This window comes from Terrapene carolina, unplaced genomic scaffold (assembly GCF_002925995.2).
Source record: "Terrapene carolina triunguis isolate 2854851 unplaced genomic scaffold, T_m_triunguis-2.0 Scaffold22, whole genome shotgun sequence".
Lineage (NCBI taxonomy): Eukaryota > Metazoa > Chordata > Testudines > Emydidae > Terrapene > Terrapene triunguis.
In genome coordinates this window covers 14800877-14828154 of record NW_020664373.1, presented here as the reverse complement: position 1 = coordinate 14828154, position 27278 = coordinate 14800877, and the positions used below count along the sequence as shown (strand labels likewise).

The window sequence follows — 27278 nt, the reverse complement described above, 5'->3', positions numbered from 1 at the left end:
AAAAACAATTAAATGGAACTTTAAACACAGCATTAAAACTAATGGCAAAGCTTCCATTGACTTCAACGCAGCAGGATTTCACCCAGCATTTTCATTTTCCCACATCAACAGTTACCTTTTCATTAGCTTTCCTTTTTGTTCTTGCATCCATCCAGTCATTTTCCTTTTCCAACATGTCGATAAAGGCCCAGCGAATCCCTTCAGTCAACTCCGCCATCTGCAAAACAAATTCTCCCCAATAAAGAGAGTCATGGGAAACTGACTATGAGAAAAGCAAATTTCTTGATTAACTGGGTATATGAATGACCTGTGGGGTAAGACTACATCTGTCTCTCTTTATACGACACCAAGTCTCCTTCCTTCCCCACATACCTTTCGCTGTCTCTCCCCGCAACCCTGGGATTTCTAGTCATAGAGTGCTTGCCTTCATTTTCATCTCTACCAGCTACACTACACAAGTTTCTGACTATTGTTCTCTCCATGACACAGTAATGAACAGTCATCATGAGAGTGCCTTTCTTGTGCTCATGATGGACATGCTGAGAGAACAGCAGAAGTCTTGTGAAATTCCTGGCAATTTGTTTCCCAATCACATGTGTATAGTGCCCAGTATTCCTTCTGACTGACATTCATCCAAAAGAACCGTATTTGGGCTGTTTGCATCTCTACCCAAACACAAAGCAGAGCTCTATTATTTATCCAACTAGCTTTGTTTGTGGACTTTTACTGTAATTTAAAGTTTACTGTTTATATTACAGATGGTAGCAGCTTGAACACCCAACTGGGCCCAGTTTTCCTTGGTTTTTGCACCTTGGATAGTAATTTACATTGGCACCACAATTCTGATCTGGTAGCATTTTTCATCCACTTGGCACAGGTATAAAATGACTACACAAGGTGTCACTGAATTTCAAAAACAGGAATAGTAACAGGAATAGTGACCGGGGACCTAGAAAGAGTTGACGGAGAGAGACTGTGTGAGTCTGATTTCGTGACTGGACTGGTTGCTTGGGTGGGTTCGAGACCGGCCCGCGGAACTTTGGGGGTTGGACTAGATGACCTCCTGAGGTCCCTTCCAACCCTGATATTCTATGATTCACCTAGATACTAGGAGGATAGACATTCGAGAATAGCCTAAAATGATACACATCAAGCAACCCCATGGCATCTGATCCCAAGTGAAAGATTATTCTGCTGGTCTAAAGAGCGGAAATGTTATCAGTCCTATGTATTTGGCTGGGGGAGCTGAACAACAGAGGTGCTCATAGTCAGTTGCTACTACTTGTGTTGATAGGCAATTACTAAAGACACAACCTTGGCAATAAAAGAAGGGCTGAAGTTATTGGAGCTGGATCAGGCCTAAAAGTTGGGATACCAAAAGACATTCAAAACTAATCTAAGGATTCGACCATATCACTATATAAAGTTTATCAGCTGTGTTAAATTTAAAAATAAACAGAAATGTCAATTAACATGGATGTGCAACATGTTAATCAGTAGAGATGGTATCATTAAAATGTCCTTGTGGGGGTAGAGGGACCCTGAAAAATAGCAACATTATTTTCAGCTGAGCAGTCATGAATGCATCAGACTCACATTTTGAGCTGTTATTTCCTTGTTGTGTGTGTGTCTCAAATTAAAGGAAAGCACTTGCCCTCTTTACTATTCAGTTTCCTCCCCTCCTTTTTTTAATATCTCATTACTTTAGAGACAATATAGGACAACCAGAACAAAACATTAAATATGACCAAACCATCTCAGTAAACGGCATCCAAGGGACTAAAGTAACTTAAAGAATATTGATGGCAGAGCACTGAATCAATTAACTTAGTACACTAATGAGGTGAACTCCTTGTGTTTGGAGGTTGCAAGTTCAAACTCAAGCTCTGCAATTGGACCCTGGTGTCTATTTAGGTTTTATGCACCAGCTGTAGCAGTAGGGGGTGGGAGAAGAAACCTATTCATATTATCAGAGTTATTACTGAAATTGCTCAGGCATAGCTGTAAGAAACACTGCAGAGTCTGTAGGTCAAAAACAATACTATATTTAGACACAGATAATATTTTTTCATAAAAGGAGGAGAGAGAAGGCATGCATGTCGTGAGACATCATCAGTGACTAAAACCTGAAAACACCATACCATCCATAACTCATGATTTGCTTAGCATGGATAGCTACCTACTCTCCTTTAGCTAAGGAAAAAATGTTCTAGAAATCAGAATGGCTTGCCTGATGTAAGAAAGGGGAAAAGAATCGAAAAAGAGGAAGAGAAAAAATTATTAAAAATAAACTTGAAGAGCCACAATTTTCAAGGTTTCAACCAGATTCAATATGACCTCTAATTTTATTTCCATACTCACACTCAGGGCAGCTCTACTCTAGAAGCGCTACGGCGGTGCAGCTGCACCACTGCACATCTGGTAAAAACGCTGTATGCCAGCAGGAGAGCACTGTCCTGTTGACATAATTACGCCACCTTCGTGAGAGGTGGAAGCTATGTCAGCAGGAGAGCCTCTCCCACCATCATAGCGCCAGTGTGGACAGAGCTTAGGTCGCTGTAACTTGTGTCACGCGGGGGTGGGAGGTGCCTTTTTCACACCCCTCAGCAACGTCAGTTAGATCAACTTAAGCAGTAGTATAGACCTGCCCTCAGATAAACCTGCATGGAGGTCATTACGCTACGTTTGTGACATCCCAGTGTTTTTTTCCCCTAACAAACTGTAATATAAACACCACTTTAGGAATTCAGTGAATGACCAAGGAGCTGAAAAAGTTGGATGTTGGAGAGGAAATTCTAGTTCAAAGACAAAGGCTTACAACAGTAAAAAAGGGAATCCAGATCATTACTGAAAATATAAGGAACAAAGACTTTGCCAAACCAAATCAAACCACTGGTCAATTTGGGATCCTGCCCTTGACAGCAGCCAACACCTGGTCCTACACATGAAACTGAAGAAACTAGAGGTTGAGTCAAGCCAATAAATTTAGATCAGGAGACTGGGCCTGATTCAATGCCCACTGAAGTCAAACCCTTCCATTGACTACCGTGTATTAGATCAGGCCCTTCAATCCAAATCTGAATTTTCCCAGAATCTAGTATTTGGGGTTCAGCTTAGGCCCACTAAAGAGAAGATCCATTAGCTGGAAGTTGAAGTTAAAAAATTAGAAAAGATCAAAGTGGAACTAAGTCACAAGTTTTTAACAGCGAGGATAGTTAATCTTTGGACCAATTTATCAAGGGAAATGGTAAATTCAGCATTAATTTGAAGTCTTTTGATTGAGAAGAGATGGCTTTCTGAAAGGCCTGCTCTAATTCAATCACCTGTTATTGGGCTCAATCATGTTCACTTACATAATATGGAAGAATAATTCCTCCCACCGTAGGAATTACTGGGTGAAATTTTATGACCGGTGTTATGCAGGAGGTTTGATTATATCATCACAGATTTCTTAAAATTATCTTCCTAAAATTTTATGAATCACAAATCCTGAGTTTTGATCTTCAGATAGCTTCCCCAAAATTTGGGCCAGAGATCAGTTATGGATTTCCTATGCTGGCTCAAACTTCTAGGGAGGATATTCAGAATGCATATAGTCAACTGTGCAATGCTGCATTTGCAGAGAGGAGATCCTTCTTGACCCTCACAGCTGAGAAGTCTTGGATCAGATCCTCAAGATCAGATCCTACAGTTCCAATGATGATGCCAGTTGGCTCCTGCATCACAAGAATTACCCTTATCTTAGAAGTCATAACTACAAGTGTTATTCATGGTGAAAATATTACCTGGATACATTTTTAAATCCAGCTACATATTTGTCTCAAAGGCCTGAACTGGAAATGAATGCACAGACTGAATTTAGCTGGAGGGAGAGGAGGCATTTCCTTTTCTTTGTTCTGTTTTTCCCTACCATCCATTGCTCTGAATAAGTGAAATTTTTAAAATCATTGCTGGTGGAAAGTCTCTCTTTAAAGATAAATTCAACTTGAAATTTATTCTGCTGGGAGAAAGAAACTATTTAAAAGTTTTCAGATAGAGACTGAGGAGGACTTACCATTTCTCTCTTGTCTTCTTGAAAATGGACATCCACAAACATCCTGCCAATGACATAAGGGAGTGCTCCTTCTACAAAGTTTACACATTTATCCCACTGAGGCAGTAAAGATGTGGTTCCCTGGATTACCTGTTGGCATTGCACAATAAACCATCAGAACATGCCATTTGAGAAAAACCATGGAAATAACTCAGTATCCTCATGGTAAATTTTGAAAAGTAACAGACAGACATAACCTAATATATATATATAACAGCAGGGTCATTTTACTATTTATGTTGCATTTTCATAGTCTTCAAAAAGACACCAGCTGAGGATCTGCCTTCTTAATGTCTAATTCACCATTTAATGAGCAGGATGCAGCATTCTGCACCAACTTCAACATCACCCAAAAGACCACCCCTCTGGTCACTCCCCATTCCCCTGAACCAGGCCTGCCATTAGGATGCAAAGGATTGGGGTAGGAACTACTGAATGTGGAAGGTCATCAGTATGCCTGCCTGCATGGGCATTTCTGGGAGGGCACTAATATCAGTGTGAGAAAGAAAGCACCAGCACGAGTAGAGGCTATCAATGAGTGTGTGAATGCAGTAGAAAAGTGGGAGTGTAGAAAGGCACCACTGAGTGGGGGGAGTGGGGCAAATGTGTGTGACAGTGTAGAGGGGCATGAATGTGTGAGGTAGGAGAGGGCGCTGGAACCTTTGTAGAAGTGGGGAGGCTGAGGCCAAAGTGCCTGCTCTCTCTCTCTCCACGGCTGGCTGCTCCAGCAATGAGCCAGCTGCCCTCTCTTCTGGTCCCACAGCAATTCCGAGTGGGCAAAATGTATATCTGTAGCACCTCCCTGGCAGAATCTATTATTCGGGGGGGGGAGGGGAGGATCTGCAGGGACATGAATTCTCCGCTTGTTTCTTTTGTTAAAAAGTGGGAGGCATGGCCCCTTGCTCCTTCAGTTCTGGCACCAGTGGCCCTAGTGCCTGAGAGAGAGCAGGAGGTCCAGTGTGCAATTGCGAGAGAGACATGCATAGTTGGATGTAGAGTAATAGGCCAGGATAAAAAAGAGGGAATGAAAGACTACAGAGAACGTAGCAAGAGAAGAATATACAGAATGAGTAGGAGGAAGAAGTTAGATGAGAAAAGCATCAGAGAAATAAGAGTGCGGTGAAACATACTGAAAAAATAGAGGAAAAGTAATAATATGTATAATAGAAGGAAAGAAATATTGGAGTAAAAGAAGAAGAAAAAAGCCATGGAGACAAAGTTAATCTTTCATTGAATAATTTCTAATGGCAAAAAGTTTCAAATAATACAGAGTTAATGTTTGACATATGCATATGCATATCTTTTGACTAGCCATTTTATTATACCACAACTCCCTTCAATGTACCAAACATGATATTGTTTGTGCATTGGGCAGTAGGCTATAGGAGGAGGAAGAACTTTGAGGATGGGGAAGAGATAGCAGGCGGTCAGATTCCAGTGAGACAAAAAATGTATTGGGTGGTGTTGTGAGAGGAGGTATCTTGACTGAGAGAAAGTGTCAGCATGTAGGCTAGTCAAAATATATTGATTGCCTGCACCACTTTGTACCTGCCAGCCTTGCCTTGCTCCCATGGGCAGTGGACATCATAGGCTGGGGGAGGCTTGAGCCTCCCCAAACAGCCTAGCGTGGCCCTGCCCGTGTGCTGCCCACCCGGCGCTCCGGGGCTCAGGCTGGGGACACTGAGGCCGCTCGAGCGGCCCAGGGCTGTGGGGCCGGCGGCCATGGTGGGAGTGCTCTGGGCTCCGGTGGGAGAGTGAGGTGTATGGCGAGGGAGAGGGGTGGGCCTTGGGCAGAAGAGGAGGGGCCAAGGGCTAGCCTCCCCCAATGGCCTGCTCCCCAATTTGTTATCGGGAAAGGAAGAAATGCCTGGAGTCACTCAGGGCTGGTCTACACTGAAGGTGTAAAGTCGACCTAAGTTACGCTACCTCAGTTACATAAGTTACGTAACTGAAGTCGACGTAGCTTAGGTTGACTTACCGCTGTGCCTACACCATGCTGTGTTGATGGGAGATGCTCTCCCACCAACTTACCTTACTCTTCTCTGGGAGGTGGAGTACAGAAGTCGACGGGAGAGCGCTCCACCATCAACGCTGCATCGACGCAGCAGTACCGATTTAGCCATAAGTATAGGCAAGCCCTTAATGGAGCCCCTTTCCAGTCAATTGAACAGCAATGTTGATGGACTCTGAAGGGATCTGTGTTCATCTTTTATCAGCCCAAAACATACTGGCATGTGGCAATGGCCATTAAGGGAGGAGGAAGGTGCAAAATGGAGGAAAACAGGGATCCTCAAGATTTTAATGGTTTCAAACACACGTTCAGGGATTTTTATTTATTTATTGGCAAATGAAATCTTTGTTTCCTCTGATGCCTTGTCTCATCATGTAAAAGTCACTTTAATAATTCCCCCAATGAAATGGAAATAGTATGTAAAGTTTAAACTTACTATAAAGTAACCAAACATCCAGGGAGTCTGTGGCTTACAGGGCTAGTTATGGGACACAGGGTTCTCCAGCTTTAAGTCACTGGTTTGAATCCAGCTTTGGTAAGTAACACAATGCAACTGAGGCTTGGCCTGCTATGAGTGCTACTAGCACTACAGTGTAGAAAAATGGCTGATACTATAAACAAAGCAATTTCTCAGCAGTGATGTCCTGTTTTACAGCCTATGAAAATGACCTTCCACTTTTAATTAACTGTGTGATTTTCCCCTCCCCTTCCTCTGCAAAGTGCAAACCATTTTCATTTTAAACCTCTTGATGCCAAGATTCACATTCTTCAGGTCTGAAACCCATTGCCAGGCGGAGGCAAGCTGGAAACTCAGGGGCCTGTCTGTACTGTGCTTAGCACACTGGATGGAATTCATCCACATGCAGGGAACCCTCACATGGCCTATTTACATGACAACTTGAAAATGTTGTGCTGGAAAGCGTACAACCAACTTGATGTATATATTTTCTTTGATTTCTCAAGTGAGTACATAAATGCAAGTAGCTATTTGGTGTGTCATAAAGCACAACCCCTAAACTCTAAGGGTTCCATTTGGGATCTTAATATCCTGCCAGACTGGTTATAGGTCAGCACTCTATTGTACTTGGCCAATAAAAAATTGAATTATAAAAAGGGAAGGAAAACTCCTGACTTCAACTCCTCCTCCAATCTCTCTGCTCATGACATCAGTGAATACCTGAAGGAGACTGAACCAAGGGGAAGGGGCCCAGGCTGGAAGGAGACCCAGACGGTGAAATTTACTGCAACGTATGGTGAGGAAAACCTTCATTTTGAATTTTGTTCATTTGTTAAGTTAGCCGTTAGCTTGCGTTTTACTCTTTTGTAACCAATCCGGGTTCTTATGCATCATTATTTGTAATCACTTAAAATCTATTTTCTGTAGTTAGTACTCTTATCTTATTGTTTTATCTTAACCTGTGTGTTAGGTTAAAGTGTGTGGGAAAACTCCATTTGGGATAACAGGGCTGGTGCATTATCATTTTCCTTTGATGAAATGATGGACTTTCTATGAGCTTGTACTGTTCAGAAGGGTAATAAGCAGTACAAGGCACAAATTTCTGGGAGACAAGGCTGGGACTAGGAATTTGTGGGTGTCGACCTGTATGTAATTCAGGAGTGACTGGTCAGCGTGCTCATGTATTTAGTTGGGAGTGAATTTGCATGCTGAAGTCTGTGTGAACAGGCCAGGAGTGGATGTTCTGAGAGCAAAGCCGTGTAGAAGGCACCCCAGGCTAAAGAGTTCAACAGTTCAGATTGTACCCTGGGGAATGTCACTACCAATCTCACATATCATAAAAACTGAAAAATCTTGAACTTACCCGCGAAAATTCCAGCCATCTATACTGAAAGCGTCGGCTGAGGTTAAATATTCTTGAATAAACCATCCTCCATACCAGATAGTTGGCAATAGTCCTGTTAAATCAGACATACATATTTATCAAACATTTAAGTCCATGTGATGTACAGCAAAGCACTTGTAGAAGCAATATCTGAATGGCTTTCTGTAAGAGCAGTTTGAACTGAATGACAGAAATTTCACCTTTAAAATTAATGATGAGCTATGACCGAATTGATAAAATCCTATTACACAGAAGAAATTGCATGAAGACAGCCATTTACTGCCTGATTTCATGATAGGAGCCATCTTCTAGAGAATGCTTTTAACACATTCGTATCCTGATATATACATTTCATAGTTGTACTCTTTTTACAATGCAATTTTCATTTAGGTACTCTTTACACAAATGGTAAGTGCTATGCAGTGACAGTAATTATGTAATTGCTCTGTACAGAAACTACACAATATCTGGTAATTTTTTACTTGTAAATCAAAGTGCAGGTTCTCTCTCTTTACTAGTAAGACCTGCAAATAATGATCATGAAACTAAAATCATGGATAATTAGCTCCCATATATAGTCATTACGTGGTATTAACTAGGGTGACTAGATGTCCTGATATTAGTGGCTTTGTCTTATTTAGGAAACTATGCTGTGTCCCCCCCCCACCCCCCAACTGGAAAAAAAAGTGTCCCAATTTTTCACACTTGCTGTCCGGTCACCCTTGTATTAGCACCTTTCTTATGAAAATATCAATGTGTTTTACAAGCATTTCTTCATTAGCACTCTGAGAATTACTGTAGGCAAATATTACTATCCCCACTTTGTAGATGGATAAACTGAAACACAGAGAAAGCTTAAGCGCTCAGATACTAGAGGGGTTGAAAGATAGATAGGAGCAACTTGTCCAACCCTCCCAGGAGACCCAACTCCTGTTACCCTTCACTAAACATTAAACAACACACTCTCAAGTCCAATGTGTATGGTTACTGTGATGGGGTAACTAGCACCTGCTGTATGAGACATATGTGCACTGTAAAATCAAGGTGAGGAATTTAGATTTCACCCTCTCGAAAATACTGAAGTATTCTACAGCAATGCCCTAAACACACTGGTACAGTCATACACAAGTGTGAATCATAGTAACTTATTCACTAAAGATTTGCCCCTGATCACATGCACTTGGAGTGCACATGAGTGTATTTAGCAAAAGTCATGATTAAGAAAAGGGGAACAGGATAATTTGGGAAGCATTTATGACTGAAGATAAAGTAATGAGCTCTACTATATGATCAGACAGATTGCACCACTTCTGTATTGAAAACTGAAGGAGGCAGGTTGGAATAAGGAAAACTCTGTGAAGGTTCCCTTGTGAATATTTCGCCATAGCATCCTATGAGGCATAGGAAAGATTTGCCTTCCTGGGGCAAGGGCTGTGGGGCCCACCTCAAACCTGGTGTTTCCCAGGAGATCTGAGAGAGGCCAAAGCCATCCACAAGGAATCCCTTTACCTGAGCACTGACACTGAATGCCCTGTAGCCATGAGGTTCCCCAGCAGTGGCTACCCTCACAGACAAGCTTCCTTTTCCAGGAAAGATCCATATGGTCAGAGCAGGGCTAAGAACCACCTGCCCTGGCTTCACCCTCAGCCTGACCACTCCTTTCTCCCAAGCTTCCCCTTTTCCCATCTTCTCCTACTGTGGCGAGACCTTCACGGGTCTGAAGGGAGAGGAACAGTGTCATGGCAACATCCAAGTCTCCTTCCACATGTGGGGGTTGATATCCCATGCATGGAGGGAACCCTTCACTAGGATCTAGGTGGCAATCATCTGCCCTCCTGTATGTAAATGTCCATGTAATCATATAATATATTGTGTCTGTTGGATGTTTTTTCAGTGATTAGAAATATACATGTCTAATATATAATGTCATCAAGAAGATTAGCTTGCATGAGCTCAGGTTACAAGACTTCGAACAGTTCTTTTTGTCGTGATTGAATGAATTGAATCAGAAACATCAAAATATACTCCAGGATCAATAATGATACCTCAAAATAGCAGGTCTTTCACAAAAAATGTTTGGTCAATATGGGGTTTCCTGAAGCAATGACAAACTGAATTATGCTCTAAGTGCCTACTCAGTAAAATTTCTGCAAGTGAGCTAATTTCCACAAGCCTCACATTTATCAATTTCAAAGCGCTTCAGCGGGGCTGCATCCATGCTCCTGCAATACCTATTAAGTCCCTGCATTTTATTAGAATCTAGAAAAGTATTTGCAGGATTCCTGTGGATTAAAATGATAAAAGGCTTAATTTTCATTAAAATTCTTATAAGGAGAAAACCCCATGTAGAAAGACCACTACCATGAGGCAATTACATTTTACAATTTAGCACTTAAACGCCACAGAAATTTAATTCTCCTTTGTGTGCAGTTCTTGCTCCACCTTGGGTGGTGTTTATCCTTGATTATGGGTTAGGAAATCTGTTCTGAGTTAAAATAAAAGGGTGGGGAATGTAACTAGTGATGGATGAACTTCAAAAATAGGCCTGATCCAAAGCCCATTGATATCACTGTAAGTAGTTCCATTGATTTCAGTAGCTTTTGGATCAAGTCAATGATATGGAGGTGGGGCTGAGTTTAGATAAATACATGAAGATTATCCAAATCTTATTTGAACTGGATCTGAAAAATTGGGCTGGACACCTTCCAAGAATGGGTGCTTTGATGAGATCTCTGGTACCTTCTTTTTGAACTAGTATTTGAATCCCCTGCTACACAAAAATATAAAGCAATGAAAAAGGTTTCATTTCAAACTCTGGATGAGGATTGGTTATTCTGTTTTCTTGAGCGTGGGGAAGAGGCAGAGGCGTAGCGAGCGCCCTCCGTACCCTCCGACCGGAGGGGGCCCTGCAAGGAAAGGGGCCCCTAAAAGTGGCAAAATAAATACCGCATTCCAGTTTCTGCATTGTAAGGGGCCCCGCCCGGACATATGTTCGGAGGGGGCCACGGTTCGGAGGGGGCCACGTTCTTTGTTGCTACGGCCCTGGGAAGAGCAGGGTTCATATTTTATCTGAACCTGTTTACCAATCCTTGGCTTCTATTCTTTGTCTCTTCGGCCAAGTACACAAAGTACAAAAAGAATAGAGATAGATGGGGCTAATTTCACCACTTTGGTTTAAAACAATAGTACTTTTTACTTCTGTGTTGCCATTCACCTAAGCCTCTCAGAATGCTTTACAAATTATTTAATCTGCACAATGCCAGTGTGAAGGAGGCAACTAATATGCCAAGTTTACCAATGGTGAAACTGAGGTACGGAGAATGTGAGCTATTTGCCTTGCTTCCCACACTGAGATGTAGTTCTAGAATAGAACATACAAGTCCCAGATCCAAGTTCTGTGTAACTAAAGTCCTTGGGAAGATTACATTTTGTCCCACTTTGACTGATAAATGATTGCTACAAATGGAAAGTTTAGGATGATTATTTCTTAACAAAGCGGTCTGTTAGTTTGTGGTATAGTCTCCCAAAGGAAGTGGTAGAAACCTTGTTTCCTGGGACATTTCGAACTAGACCACACATTTGTGATAACACTGTAAGGAACAATAATGCCTTGGCAGTGAATAAAGTTGATGACCTACATAAAATGCTAGGATTTTGTGACATCATGCTAGCATTTCTATCAATATTTATTGATAGACAGTTTTAATACAAGCTCAACAAATAGATCCATGTTTTCCAACTAATGGACTTCCTTGAGGGGCATAAGCTGTGCATGCATTTTTGCATTCCTAACTGAATTGTGGAACCAAATTCTGAGCACTTCTAAACCTCTCTCTACCATACTCCAGCAGCGGCATATCCACAACTAATTTAGCAGGAGCATCCTGAAGTGCAAAGAGAATACTAGGCTTCAAGTTTTCTAAAAGTTTATTCCATTATGTTCTATGGAAGAGTGAGTGTTAGTTATTTGTCTTTTGCCAGACCAGTAGGATAAGCAACAGGAAAGTAGTTCTTCAGTTTGAGTTCCGTTAGGGTTATAATCATTGTTATTGTAACAGTTACAAAGATTTGTATTTGGGATACAAATCCCTTTATTGCTCTCAGGTTATACATGGGACTGTTCTTCTCTCAATGTACACAAATTCTCCTTAACAAAAGTGAAATGGACATTGAGGAAAGAACAGATTCCTTATATAACAGATGTAAGTTAATATCTAAGATTCCTAGGGCATACTATACAATATCTTGATTAAATTCACTGGAGTTACCATGAACCGATTAGAGCTGAGTGAATAATGGCCTGTGAAAAATTCATGCAATGAATTTAGCTCCTATTCTGGTTTTTGTGCTGTCTCCAATCAGACTGCAATTTTAATGAATTTGTTCACTATTCAAAAGGGTCCAGTGAGTGCTCGGAGGAAATCGTTTTCAATATGTGGATTGCTTACAAAAAATTCTCTGTGAATACTTCATTGAATAATCCATACCTGGGGTTCAGTTCAATATTCAACTTGAGCGATTTGTCACTTAATTCGCATGATATTGTTTCTGTTCTCAGAATGGATGACCTAATCTTTAAGCTGCTTCTTCCTCTATCTGAAACAAATTTCATTTACTTCGACTGTACGACTCTTTGGAGCTGGGGCAGTCCTTTTTCTGTGTTTGTACAGCACTTTCTACCATAGTCCTGGTCTACTACTGGGGTTCCTATGGCTACCACAATACTCATAATAATAACAACAATTTTGTGCCTGAAAAGGGATGGAACTCAGTCAAAGTGAAAATCCTATTTAGATGCCACAGAAATATCCACAAATAATTTTTCTTACTATTCACCTGGCTCCACTAATGATACTATATCTCCTGAAGTGATTCAGAAATTAATTTATGTTATAACCACTGAAATACGACTGGGACTTCAGAAGGAATCAAGGGGAATATATTAACATAGAAATATTAACACATAAATATTTACTGTGACAATCTGAAATCAAGTCCACGTTGTTTGCATTAATTTTGCTGTTTAAACTCCTTTCTGACATTCACCTGCTGTATAAAATATGACATTTAAGCATTTATCCTTGAACTTATTCACCATTTAGGCAGATTTAAGGCTCTGTGTATTGCTCTACACTTATGGGGGTGGTGGAAAAGGAGAAGTTTTCTTTCCTGTTACTATTTTTTCCAAACTAGATAATAAAGTAACTTTCAGAGCCAATTGTGACATCTTAAAGAGTCCTAAAAAAGCTTTTTTGTTACTATGTAGTGAATCTTTGAATGGATGTTCTGTATTAATCTATTTGTATCTTTGACAAACACGTGAGTAACAACGGCCATATTAAAGTAACTGAATAAATTTATTTATGTTTAAGTCATCATGCTATAATTTACCATTTCTAACAACGTATGAATCAATTTTCTTAGGACTAGATTGCACAGTGTAGGCATAGCCTGTCTTGAGGACTCTCACAAACTGCTGCCCTCCTTAAGGGATGAAGCTCAGTGCATGGGGTGTGGGGAAACAGAGTCATGGCTTTGCCTACTCCCGCACTTTCTGCTTTCTTTGGGGCACCCTGTGCCCAAGGGCAATAGTTAGGGAGTAGTACTGGCACTCCACTGAACACAGGGCCTGGACCTGTGCCCAGCCCATATGCCACCCTCACAAGAGAGGGGAGGTTCTTTACTCCCTCCCCTCTGCTGTGCTCCTGCATAAAGGCTAGGGAGATCTAGCTCTTAATTAAGCTGTAGGACCCAATCCTCCCAGCACCTTACAGGATGGGACACTGAAGTAAATAAAATGAGCCTCTTTGCTTTATAGCAATATAATACAAAACATACACATAAAGGGACCAATTCTCCATTGCCTTGCTACATATGCAGTTGGTGTAAAATGCTACCAAATAAGCATTTTATACTCACTTTGCATGTATGAAACTGACTTTCCAAGGCACAAGGCAATGGAGAATCGGGGCCACACAATGCGTATTATTCAGTCATTTGAAGGAGAAATTCTGTGGTCGTGTCTGTTTGAATTGTTTAAAGCAGGTTATGATAGCTGATTGTTTGGCGGTTGAACAAACACTAATTTTTATTTTTAGTATTGCCTGATATTTTACAAGTATTATGAATTTTTTAAAATATGTTCTTATTAAGAGAAGAAATACAGTGCAATAACATCAGAATAAAGTTTCTGCCTTGTTCTAGTATTTTTTAGTTGTTATGTAGATGACTTTAGTTTGACATGCTCTGACCAAGTAATATTATTGCATGGTTAGCAATAAACTGTTTTTAGAAAGACATTCAACCAAAAATAAAAAGGTGGATGGTAAGAGGCAATCATTAAACAAGTAGCTCAACAGAGTAATTCATAAGCTGTTAGTCAGTTTGAGTAATAAAGGAGTATTGCAAAGTCAGACAATTCAAGTATATACATTTTTCTCTATACTAAGGGACTGTTCTTCCATGTCTTGCACCCCTGAGCAAAGTGGGTGCAAAATGCTACCATTCTGATCTAGTAGCATTTTACACATCCATATCACAGCAGTAAATGACTACACAAGATGCAAGGCCATGGACAATCTAGCCCTAAACGTATATTAGAATGGTGAGCTGGATGCACCTGTAATTGCAAGCCGCACTGCAAGATCTTTTTTTATTTCACTTTTTTTATTTGAAGTTAGAAATTGCATTACCATCTACAAGACTTGTATTCTTCAGCCTTTATTCAAGCAAAACCAAATGGGAGGTTTGCCTGAGTAAAGACTTGAGCCAAGAGAGTGCTGAACATCTGAGATTCTCATTGAAATGCCCCAGATTTGGCCCACCCTTTTGAGTGTAGTTGAATGCACGGTATAATACAGCAGACAAAGGTATAACACAGTCCAATGGCTGGAAGTTAAAGCTAGACATAGACATATTCAGACTGGAAATAAAGTACACATTTTTAACAGTGGGGGTAATTAACCATCTGAACAATTTACCAAGAATTGTGGTGAAGTCTCTATCACTGGCATTTTTAAAATGCAAGATTGAGTGCTTTTAAAAAAAAAAAATAATAAAGATACACTCCAGGAATTATTTTGGGGAAGGTCTATGGGCTGTGTTATATGGGAGGTCAGATTAGATTATCACAATAGTCCCTTCTGGCCTTGGAATCTACAAAACATAATAATAATCCTCACTTTTTCCTTTCTTTTTCTAGTATCCTGAACAAATCTTTGAAGTACTGGGGCACACGGACAATCACGTTTTCTGAAGGACCTAGATCTTGAAGGTCAGGGTAGAGTTTAGTGTCAATCACCTTCCTAATATATCCCAGCCAGTCAAACTGAAAGGACAAAGAAAAGCTCAGTTAATACATTTGACAAACAGGGAAGATCAGACATAATTAATTGGCAGGGTTCAGTTAAATGACACAAAGGTTTTTGCTCATTTAAAATATTTAATTTCATCATGGCAAATAGTTTGGTACTTAAAGATGCAGCTGTATTTAAAACAACAATTATACTAGAGAACACCTGTTTGTACTAATGTTCATTTAAAATGCTGTCATCTGCACATTTGAAGCGCCTTCAGTTGTAAATGGTGAGTTACATAGTCCAGACATTAGAGCAATTTTCCAGTTAACTTCCACCAACCTGAGGGATCATGGTGCTAAGTTCAGATATGTTCATTCTATTGTACATAGTCTCACTGGTTCGATTCTCCTGTGGAATCATTATCTAGAGAACATAAATGAAAATAAATATATTTTAAACATCCTTCTCTTACAAATAATATGATAGGTATTAAACTGAGAACTATCTCAGTCCAGCTGCAAAAAAAAAAAAAAAGTAGTTCATAGCAACAAATTGCCTCCCGATCCTCAAAGGAAAGTCAGCTATCCTAAACCCAAAACTAACTAATGTTATTTTAACTTATTACACTTCAGTAAGTTATCCAGTATTTTTTCTTTTAAAAATTGGGCCAAATTTTGCTCCAATTACATCACATTAAATTACTAGTCACTCCATTCAAATTTTTAGCAGCATAAGTGAGAGCCAGATTTAGCCCATTAATACTTCTTCACTTCATCACCTCAACTAGAAGTCCATTCCACCTCCTCAAAAGCATCTGGTCAAAAAGAAATAGTACAGAGAAAACTAGGCCCATTCATAAATTATGAGGATTATCCAGATTCCAAGGTTTCGGTTTGTCCATAATAAAAAAAATAGTCCAAGCACAAAGTTCAGATCCAGTTCAAAATGTCCTCAAAGTTCAAGGGTGTTAGGATTTCAGATGCTGGTTCCAGCCTAATTCTAAGGTGATTTCTATACCATGGACTCCGTTGAAACTAAACAGGACACAGATGGCAAGATTGCAGACCAACCAAACTAATGGCAGTTTTCCAACCCAAACTCCCAAACCAAGTTTCTCTGGCTTTTGCTTATGCCATACAGAAAATATGACTTTCCTCAGATATTTTAATTCCCTTCCCTCACTGCCCCTCACATATGTCATCTTTTTCTTCCCCCACTCCCCACAGGCTCTACTCCCTAAAATCTTCCCACTTTTTCCTGCTTAAACTTTCATTTTTCTCCATGCCTACTGGTACCACCCCCTGACATGTGACAAATCTTTAAACTCATCCTGCATGCTCTGCTTTCTTTCCCCCACAAAACTCTCCTACTTGTGTGTAGTTCGCAATCACCCACATCTACCTGAAATCTTAGCATCTGCTCTCCACACATTCCCTCAAATCCTCTCTAATCACAGGATCTATTCTTAGAAATATTTTCCTTCCATTCTTCTACTTCTCTCCCTGAACAAGTCTTCCCCAGGTAAGTTCACTTAAAATGAATATAGGGCACACAGTATATATATATAAAAAACCAAGATAACAAGAGTTAATGTCTGTCTTGTAGTTACACAGGGGTGTTTATATAACCAATTACATTCACTAGGGCTTGGTTAACAATCAAAGCCATTGGACTCCGGTCTTTATTCATGTCTAGATTTTAGGGCATTTTTTTTTCCCCTTGAACAGCAATAATTATCACTCTCAGTGTATTATGTCTCTCAGTGACTATTATTGACCCTGAAGGCTCTCAGGGTCCATTTCATCTATGTGGCAGCTTCACATGTGCACTAAATTCATGAACTAAAAGTCTGTAGGGCTTTATCGAAGGAATTACTGGAGCCACAAGTGATGGCAACGTCTGGGAAAAGTGCACCCATTTGCAGTGTCGCTAAAGAGCTGAACAAACATGTATTGCTCTTCCAATGTAATGAGAGACAGTGAAGAATATGCTCATTACAATGAAGCAAGCTCTGTAAGGCGCTGTCTTGAATAAAATAAAGCTGAATGTTTGATTTGATACACTGCTGCCAGCTTGGATCACCCCAAATTCTGCAAAAAAAATCTTTTAGGGCCATATGCTACTTTCTACTCTGTGATAAGCAGCAGCAGAAATCAGCACATCAAGACTAATAGTGTTTGTGTGTGATGGGGAGAGATCTGGCTTTATGGCAGGCTACCCACTATCCTTCCCCAACAAGCTTAACCAATGGTCTCCAGAGGTTTCAGGTTCCACATATTAGGACAGGGGTGGGAAAACTTTTTGGGCCGAGGGCCACATCTGGGTTGGGAAATTGTATGCAGGGCTGGGGCAGGGGGTTGGGGTGTGGGAGGGGTTACGGTGTGCAGAAAGGGGCTCAGGACAAGGGATTGGGGCAGAGGAGGGATGTGAGGTTTATGAGGGGGCTCAGAGAAGGGGGTTGGGGTGCAGGAGGGTTGCGAGGTGCAGGCAGGGGGCTTAGGGCAGGGAGTTGGGGGGCAAGGCAGGAGGGGCTCAGGCTCGGGCTCCGGCCTGGCGCCACTTACCTAAAGCGGCTCCAGGGTGGCAGCGGCACGCACCGGAGCCAGGGCAGGCTCCCTCCATGCCTGCTCTGTCTCCGGCCCAGCACCACTCCAGGAAGAGCTGCAGCCCCTGGGGGAGGAGGGCGGAGGGCTCCACGTGCGCTGCCCTTGCCGCACCTCCAGGTACCTCCCCTAAAGTTCCCATTGGCCGCGGTTCCCCGTTCCCAGCCAATGGGAGATGCGGGGGGCGGTGCCTGGAGGCAAGGTCAATGCACAGAGCCCTCTGTCCCCCCGCCCGGGGGCCACAGGGACATGGAGCTGGCTGCTTCTGAGAGCGGCGCGGGGCCCACGGCGCCACGGGGGGCAATCCCACAGGCCGGATCCAAAGCCCTGAGGGACCAGATCTGGCCCGTGGGCCGTAGTTTGCCCACCCCTGTGTTAGGAGGTGGTGGGATAGATGGATGGCTGCTCTCCACGGCACTGTCCAGAAACCATGAATTCCATATACATTAATGCTGATGGGGCAGCACTAATTTAGAACAGTTCGTCACCACTGAATGAAACCCTTCCTGCTCACCCTGACCAAAGGAGTTCACAGGAATGCTAGCAGGATGTGCCACCCCTGGGAGAAAAGTCCCTGCAGGAGCCATGCTGGTATGTAGGTCAACGGAGCAAGAAGCACAGGGCCACCACAAATGTTGCCTTTGTCTCCAAACAGTTCCCAGAGATCTAGGAGTTTTATGGGTAAAAAGCAAGTATAAATTCGATAGGAGTGAGGAGGGATCCATTTTCCTACCATGGCCTCATTTTTCACGCAGATACAAATGGAATATTGATTGACTAAACCCATCGTTCTGTAACTGAACAAACAAGAGCCCACACAATTCAGGTGGCCATAATGTTCTAAAAGACAACAAAATATTTCAGCAGGAAAGCTAGACGTAAAACTGTTTGTAATAATACTTAATGGTATTACTTCAACCTTCCTCACAAGCATAAGTTAATGATAATACATTGCCTAGCTGATTGCACTACGGGAAACACATTTAACTAAAACAGCCTCATCAAAACTCAAACTAATAATTATTTTGCAGATTTAAAGGATGGACTATACTCCCACGGCTGGTTATTTCAGAACAGAATTCTGAGTTAACAGTTAACTAATGCAGAAGGTTTGCTTTGGGCTTTTCTTTTTCATACTTTCACTACTGTTTCTACTCCTCCACTTCACCTTTCAAGAAATGTTACAAAGTATGTTAATATAAAATAATTGCACGAAGGAAAACCAGTAATATAGTATTGTTTTGATTCATGCATCTTTTTAGCAGCTAGTTACAATTACACATTAGAAAATTACTAACCTCAGCTATTTTAATTTCCAGTTTCAGAACTGACTTCATATCAGACTCTGCCCGTGAGGCATTAGCACCCAAAAGCACTGCAATATCAACCATGAACTGCAAAAAGGCTTCTCTGTACTGAAGAGAAAGAAGAATGAAATGAACATTGCAGTTACTTCTGAGGGTGGCTGTAACAGTAAAAAGAAAAGTATTCTGCATTTAAGTCATTGTTTCAAGTGGAAGATAAGCATTTTGTGAGACTGGCTTTATTCCACCGCAGGAGAACCAGGGAAATAACGCCATAACAGGTACTGTGCTGACAGGATCTCTCTGTGGTTCACTGAATATAGCTTTCAAAACATACCAAATGGCATGTGTGTGTTGGATTGTAGACATACCTACAGATGTTAGAGCTCAGAGAATTAGTATAGACCAAGCCAAGCTGTAAATCTACAGCACACTAGCATACCATGCACTAATGGCCGTGTAGACGAAAAGTTCACTATAGTGCTTTGACCTACTACTGTATCAAACAGCGTGCAGTAGCAGGATCCACATTGGCAGGTTCATGGTAAGCTAGTGTGCTGTAGATTTACACCCCAGCTCGCTGTGCACTAAGTCTGTGTGTACATAAGCCCTTACAAAGGAATTGAATATGTATATTTGTATAGAAAATATATTCCTAGAATGATCTCTCTGCAACAACTCACTTCCGTCCTCCAGTCTTGCACTGAGCTTTTGGATGCCCTAGGTCCTCTGATGTCTTGGAGGACATCTGGTGGAATCCTATCAGCCAGCATTCAAGACAGGAATAAAATTATACTCCAATTAACTACATATTTCACCTTCTGGTAGATGTAGTTCACTGGAGACACCACCTGGCCAGAGGGATGCCACTGGAAAACACACTAGCTCACTTGAGAGCTGGGAGGGGGAAGAAAAAGGTTCAGAACTTGGATGAGGGCAATCACCACTGCCCCATGAAGATTGTGGGGATATATTTATAGAGTCTGGGGCTACAGGTGCTGGACATTGCATAATTTCCCATCATACTTAGGGGGAAAGGTGTTGCAAGTACTAAATATTGGGATAATCATTGAACACTTTTGGATCTTGCAATCCCTACTCAACTGTGAGCATGAAGAGGTTTGGAAGGGGCCATAGGAAGAAAAGAAACTGAAGACCTTGGAACCTATTGAGGGCCTCCTCATTCTGGGATTAAATACATCTAAATGTATTTGACAATAATGATCTAAAATACCAGAACTTAATACAGTGTTGGTGCTTAGAGTCATTAGATCATTTTACATAGTTTAATTGAACCAAGCCAAAACTTACTATAAGGTTCAGGTTTGGTTCAGAGGAAATGCAGAGCTGAATTTTTATTTTTATAATTTTTCTAAAATGAAGAATACTCTGGATGAGAACAAGAGACGTGCAATTAACTGTAGTATAAACAAGCATAAATAGCAAACCACAGACCCCAATCTCAATTTGGAGCTCAGCTAAAAAGAAAAAATTCATAGTGGGAAAATGATTTATCAAAGTTCAAGTTACTAATACTTACAGATTTAGCTTCTGTGGTATTATCAAGGTAATCTTCCCGTGCAGTTAGAGACAGGGTTGCTTGGTCTAGCTGTTAAAATAAACAGGAAAAGTATATAATACTCCTTATATAGTCTGTATTACACACATACACACAATTAACTGCCATCAATAAGAGAGGTATTTTTCTGGTCGTTAGAATAGGTGATATAGGGGCTAGTGGATCTGATCACCAGTTTAGGATAAACAACTGGCCATGCCCAAGAGTCCAGCTCTTCGGGACTCTTTAACACAAAAAACTGTAACACGTTCTTCAGCTAAGATTGTAGGGCTCTCTGGCCTGCAAGAGCTTAAGGCACTGGACCTTAGCCCAGCGGAGGGGGGTTCGCAGGACTTTCCTGCTCTCTTGCAGCCATCTACTGCAGCCAGAGTGTGCATTCCGAGCCTTCTCCTGGTCCCAACCAGCCTCATGAACTGGGGCCCTCAATTATATCCCCTGACTGGGATCCATTAGCCCCAATCACTAAATGTTGTCTGGCTGGGACAGATGATTCCCAGCACCTGCCTGCTGGGCTCCTCTTCAGAATAGGACAGGCTGCTCCCCGGCTCCCCCGACCCTTAAAGGGGCACACCGCCCTGTTACGCTGTCCTATAACACTAACATACAATCAATTGTGCAACATTGTGATAAATCCCACAGGAACTCTCACAAGCAGAAAACTTTAAAGTGCACTGTATGGCATTAACCACACTTGGACTGACCTCCACTCCATTATACTCATGAAACTTTAGAAACCCCAAGAAATAAACAAACCACCACCTGCAATATAAATGAGATTGTCCTACTGTTGAAAAGGTGGTGCTGAAACCTTTTTCAGAGAGTCGTTTTACAGCACATTTAAGGTTCACGCTGATATTTGTTCTGCAGGATGAAATAATCATGCCAGGATATTTGCATATTGCTGCAAGTCCTTTATCAGGCAAAGTCCCTCTGAAGTCAATTTTTTTTAAATTACTTCTGGAAACTCTCATTTTTCCCAAAGCACTATATTGGCTCATGTTAGACTGAGGTACAGATGCCCATTTTGAAGGCATAATCAATTTCAAATCACTGAATAATATATTGATGAGGCCACCCGCAGCAGTATTGTTGCTGCAAGATTACTACTCTGGAGAATTTTGTTTTTAAAAAATATGATGCGCTACCCAATGAACAAACATTAGATTTAAATATATAGTTTTACACAGGCACATTTTTAGAAACAGAAAGAAACAGATAATAGCAATATAGCATATTTATATTTATTAAATTTAGTGGGAGGTTTAAATGTGTGATTTTTTTTTTAGAATTTGAAATAAATAAAAACAACCAGACTGTCAAATACATAAATGTTGTCATTTCTATATCACCTGCTATTTGAAGCTTTTGTAACATATCTTATACAGAATAATACAAATAATTCATAGAAATCACTTCCTCAACTGGAACTTAGGAAGATTCCTCTAGTTGTTTATAAGCACGTGGCAATGATACTCAACAGCTTTATTATTTCTGAGAAACAATATCACTGTACTATTTCTCAACATGTCCAAGTGAAAAGAAAGTACCTACAGCAGCAACAGTAGACCTCGGATGATTTTGTTTGTTTTAAGTAATCATCCGATGATTGAAATGCTTATCTGAACTTGGCCAACTCTTTTTTGGTCTAGAAATCAGGCTTGAGGTCTTGGAAGAACAGAATTTCTTCCAAATTTTTTTATACTTGGCTCCATTAGGGCTGGAAATATATTCTAGTTGAAACCAAGAAATGCAAAGATGTGAGAAAAAGCAAAAGCAAAGGAAAGCTAATCAATTTCTTTAGCCTTCAGGAAAAGGTTCAGGTTGGATTTGAGTAGAGTTTTTTATTTCATCTGAACCACATTGCTCATGAACCTGTAATGCTGAGAGAGAAAGCTTAAGAATGTTAAAATATATCTCTTCCTGTAAATAGATTTAAATACTTCATTACTCATCTACCCTCCTGGAATTAATTAAAACATTTAGTTACTAAGCAGAATATTGGCAGAGGCACTCTGCAAATCGAGCTTCTAATCAAATTAGCAATGAGCAGTCATTCAGACTGTGCAGTTAATTTATGCACTTAAATACTACTAAACAGATTCAGTGGACACACTAGTAAATATAATCCATCACTAGGAGACTAGCAAAAGGATCTGTCCCAACCAACAATTTATGTGGGTGAGTTGGGTTACCTAAATAGCTTCTTGGAAAATACTTCCTATAGAGATTCTAGTCTTTCACCCATTAGAAAAAGACCTTTGGCCAAAGTATCTGAACATCATTCAAGTAGTCTGTACATGGGAATCCGCTAATGAAAACAAGGAAGTGGCTCATTAACTTGATTTACTATTGACTCAATGAGTAGTGGAAAGAATCACTTTAAGGGAACATTAGGAATATAAACATTTATGTCAGTTGGCTATCCCTGACCTGGTTTTGAAAACTGTGACCCAGAATCAATAACAAATCTAGTATCAGAAAAGTTAAGGTCCACAATATCCCTACGCAATCTATGTAATGCCCAGAAGGCAACTTTTATATAAGGATCACCCATTTTATTTCACTTTTGTGACTGGTCACTTTCCACTTTGCCTTTAACTCTCTCTAGCACAGACATACAATCTCATTGCTGGTAACTGGTGGGTTGGGTTATATGGTTTAGGGTTGTTTTTTTTCTCCTTAAAAAGCAACAAAAATTTGGACCAAGTCTCACGTTAACCCAGGTGACAACCTGCCTACCTAAATTCTACCTGTCCTGGTGACAACCTGCCTACCTAAATTCCCCCTGAAGTTTCAATAGGATACAGCTAGGTAACATATTTTAATTCATTTACTGTCCTAAATTGTTGTGTAGCGTTGGCATGAATTGCTAACCTGCAGCCATGTTACACTGCAGAAGTGATTGCATTTCACTGAAAGGTTAAGTGACTCCTGTATTTAAAGCATGAATGAGTTTGGGGATCATATGAAATGAATGACGACATATCAATATAGGACAATATACTAGTGCCACCAATTAAGTGCCTAATGAAGTGGAATATCCCAAATTTATAATACTTGCAAATGATACACCATCTTTTATCTTCACAGAAAAAAATATTCCTCCTCACACAAATATATAGGACACAAAAACCATCAAGAATCAGATTCTGACCTCATTTGGATACCCACATCGATCTTGGATATTGATTAATCAGGAATGTATTTTACTCACAATTCTGCCCTATTAAGGAATAAAATATCCTATCTACATACATTTTTCACCCGTGATAGTGTAACATTTGGTACGTAATGGCTTCTAAATTCCCATATATGGGTGATCATGTATATATACAAACCATTGGGTACTAACGGTTACAGCTAAACTTAAATTAACACAGTATTGAACTCACTTTTTAAAATGGATCACATAGCTATGACAAGTAGCATATTAGAAATGTTATACTGTACCTTTAAGATGTGTTTATTGGAGGTTTTGTCATCAGGAGCCACATACAAACGGATGAAGACAGAGTTACTGTACTGACCACGAAAAGTTGCAAGGGTCTGGAGCATGCTGAACTTCCTTTCTGACCATTGTCCTTCAGGTCCGATGTTAGATTCCAGCACAGGCCAACGGAACAGCGAATGCTTCAGTATACTTAACAGTGGCTTTGCATCAACTTTTTCAATTTTATCTTAAACGACAAGATGTGCCAACATTAAAGTTCCAGGCAATTCAAACCCAGTAGTGGGTATAAAGTCATGCCAATGAGATAGAAAGGTTTATAGACTGATCAATTTCTAGGCAAGACTAAACAGAATAGCTCAAACCTAATGCCTTGGGTGGTCTTTTGCTGAAAAGACGCCTCTGAAAATAAGAGTACACCTCTACCCCGATATAACGCGACCCGATATAACATGAATTCAGATATAAAGCCATAAAGTAGTGCTCCAGAGGGGCAGGGCTGCGCACTCTGGTGGATCAAAGCAAGTTCGATATAACGCGTTTTCACCTATAACGCGGTAAGATTTTTTTGGCTCCCGAGGACAGCGTTATATCGAGGTAGAGGTGTATATGACTCCTTTATCACAGTTTATCCAAATCAAGCATTGATAACCTGGGCAAGGAGAAACTTGCATTGCATTCAGCTGCACTGTGCCTGTACTTGGAATGTAACCTCTCTACACTCTAATTCTACGGTATGTTCATCATAGCCAATGGAAGAAATGTTTCAGATAAATAATACATAGTGATAATCTAGGTCAGATTTAAAATATAAAGTAAGAATCAGCTTAGGTACTATAGTGATGGACTCAATGGAACACGCTAAGACTGACAGAAATGTCATTTGTTGTTTAAGAAAACGGGATGAAAAACTTGCTTTTTAAATAATGGCTGTGGGCTAACAAGGAATGAAATAACATGCAGTGACGAAATCCTGCTGGTGATTGCTCAACAACTGGCATAGGAGTTTGATTGATATTTGCAAACAAAATTGAGAGGGAATGGGAGTGGCCAGAGAGAGAATATAATGGAGTGTGCAACAGAAAAAACATGTAGGCAGTCAGCTTCACAGCATGTTGGAGCATCAGAAAAGAAATACTCCATAAGACGGGGGGGGTGGGGGGGGGAAACAACTTCTAAAAAAAAATTCTGGGAGAACACCAGAGGAACATGTTGAGGAACCAAGTCTACCAGGTTTGATCCCCCACCCCCTCAAGGAACTGACTCAAGAGAATTCCAGAAACTTTAAAGATAAATTGCTAACTGCATTTGACCCAGAAGAGCCACAAGTAAAACAGATTTCACAGTACCAGCACCTTGTGGAGACATTAGGGCAGCATGAGATTTTTGGGCAGTGGAGGTTCTAGAGACATACACAAATGTGACTGGTGAAGAAACTGTGAGAGTTGAAAGTGGACATAGAGTTACAAGAGACCACAACCTAGGCTAGGGCCAGGTGTAGCTGCACTGATGAGAGGAGAAAGCAAGAAATACTGCAAGCCATCCCGGAGATACTTTGAGAGGGTTCTGCTGTCAGGGCCCAGTTGAAGAGTTGGCTTGTGTGCCCTACCATTTAGGTGCCCCGATGTAGAGGAAATAGGAATGCAAAGAAGAATTTCAATTTTCATTAGAAAAAATGAACATTGTTTCTAGCTTGTTTATGAAAACTACTTGATGGAAGTCATTCGCTAAGGTCAAAGAGAACAAGCAGGGGCGGGCCAGCAAAAGACTGAGGGACCTAAAGTTCCTGATCTACTTCACTCTGCCACCCATCCTTTTAATGTCAAATGACTCCACTGAGTTTGGGGTGTGCCCCAAAGTATCACCTCTCTTACCCTCTCCAAAATCCTCAGGCCAGAACTGTACATACTAGTATGATAATAGAGGAAAGACTTTCGTTAGTGTGGAAGAGCAGGGATGACAAATATTTATTGCAGAGCCTGAAAACTGGCTATCTGACATAGACTCAGGAGTTCAGAGCGAGAAGCCTGAGGGCACAAGCCAAGATGGTAAAGTTTGGAGCCATCTGGTCCTTAATTGCCAGCTGAACAATTCCATCAGAGGATTCTATGAAACAATTTACTCATTTAACCTGTCAGTCAATGCTCCCACATCGTTTTGAGAGTCCCTTAAAGCATAATCACTTTTCAAAGGAGAACTATGTAAATATGGTATCTTGTGCCTTTGTATATTCAGAGGCACATTGCCTGACTTTATTGACAAAACAAGACTCTGAACTTGCAATTGGATCCATGTGAGTGGATCTTTCATTTGCTTGGAGCCTCACTGAGTTCGGTGAGTACAAATGACGGCCTGCATGGGTACAACGGCAGGGTCTGGGCCTAAGCTTTTACTGCTTTCTTCTGTTAGCGTGTCAGAGCCTAATACGGGTAATATACAGCCCACCCAGGCCCCAAAATAAAATCAAGTTACTTACTCTCATTCATACATGATGAGTAAAGGATCTTGGCTTTCTGTACAGCTTCACTGTCCCGTCTCTTGCTGATAGGTTTCTGTAGCAGTGCTGTGAAGCATACACAGTAAAATAAGTTTCTCCCAGGCCTTGGAAAATGCAGGGTTTGGTTTGTTTTTTAAATCATGCCGCTGGTTGGAAAATGTATCATCATGGGATGACTTCATGGTCTAAATACCACTCATCTCCCCAAAACAACTATTTTAAATCCTAGCTGGGTTGACTCAAACCTTACCCCTTCCACGGTACTTAAACTGAGTTACTCTAAAGAGTTGGGAGGGGAGAGAGCCAATAAGGAGGAGACTTTCAAATAACTTTAAAACCCAAGCTTTGAGTTACAATTTTTTAAAAACTGCATTATGAAGGAAGTGACAATCATTGCAGAATATAGCTCATCCTTTTTCTTTTAAGGCAGGGTGGGGGAGGATAGATCTTGCAAGCAGCTGAACAAGTCTTTTCATTCCAGGGCCAGTGCTGTTCTATACCACTCATTTTTTGGCCACTGCCTTTTCCAATAATTTACCATACCACTGTCCCCATCAGGGCCGGTGGAAGGATGTTTCGTGCCCTAGGCGAAACTTCCACCTTG

General features: G+C 40.9%; 1 protein-coding gene across 1 annotated transcript in view; it reads right to left on the bottom strand.

The window, feature by feature from the left end:
* Positions 1–27278, bottom strand: part of LOC113406061 (phosphate-regulating neutral endopeptidase PHEX) — a gene marked incomplete at its 5' end in the record, with an annotated part of 117396 nt that overhangs the window by 59282 nt on the left and 30836 nt on the right. Inside the window, 9 exons of the mRNA XM_026648306.1 lie at positions 116–217; positions 4055–4183; positions 7925–8018; positions 15127–15272; positions 15583–15666; positions 19145–19261; positions 20691–20759; positions 24180–24406; positions 26654–26740. Of these exons, the coding sequence (XP_026504091.1) occupies positions 116–217; positions 4055–4183; positions 7925–8018; positions 15127–15272; positions 15583–15666; positions 19145–19261; positions 20691–20759; positions 24180–24406; positions 26654–26740 (1055 nt within the window). The remainder of the gene's footprint in view (positions 1–115; positions 218–4054; positions 4184–7924; positions 8019–15126; positions 15273–15582; positions 15667–19144; positions 19262–20690; positions 20760–24179; positions 24407–26653; positions 26741–27278) is intronic.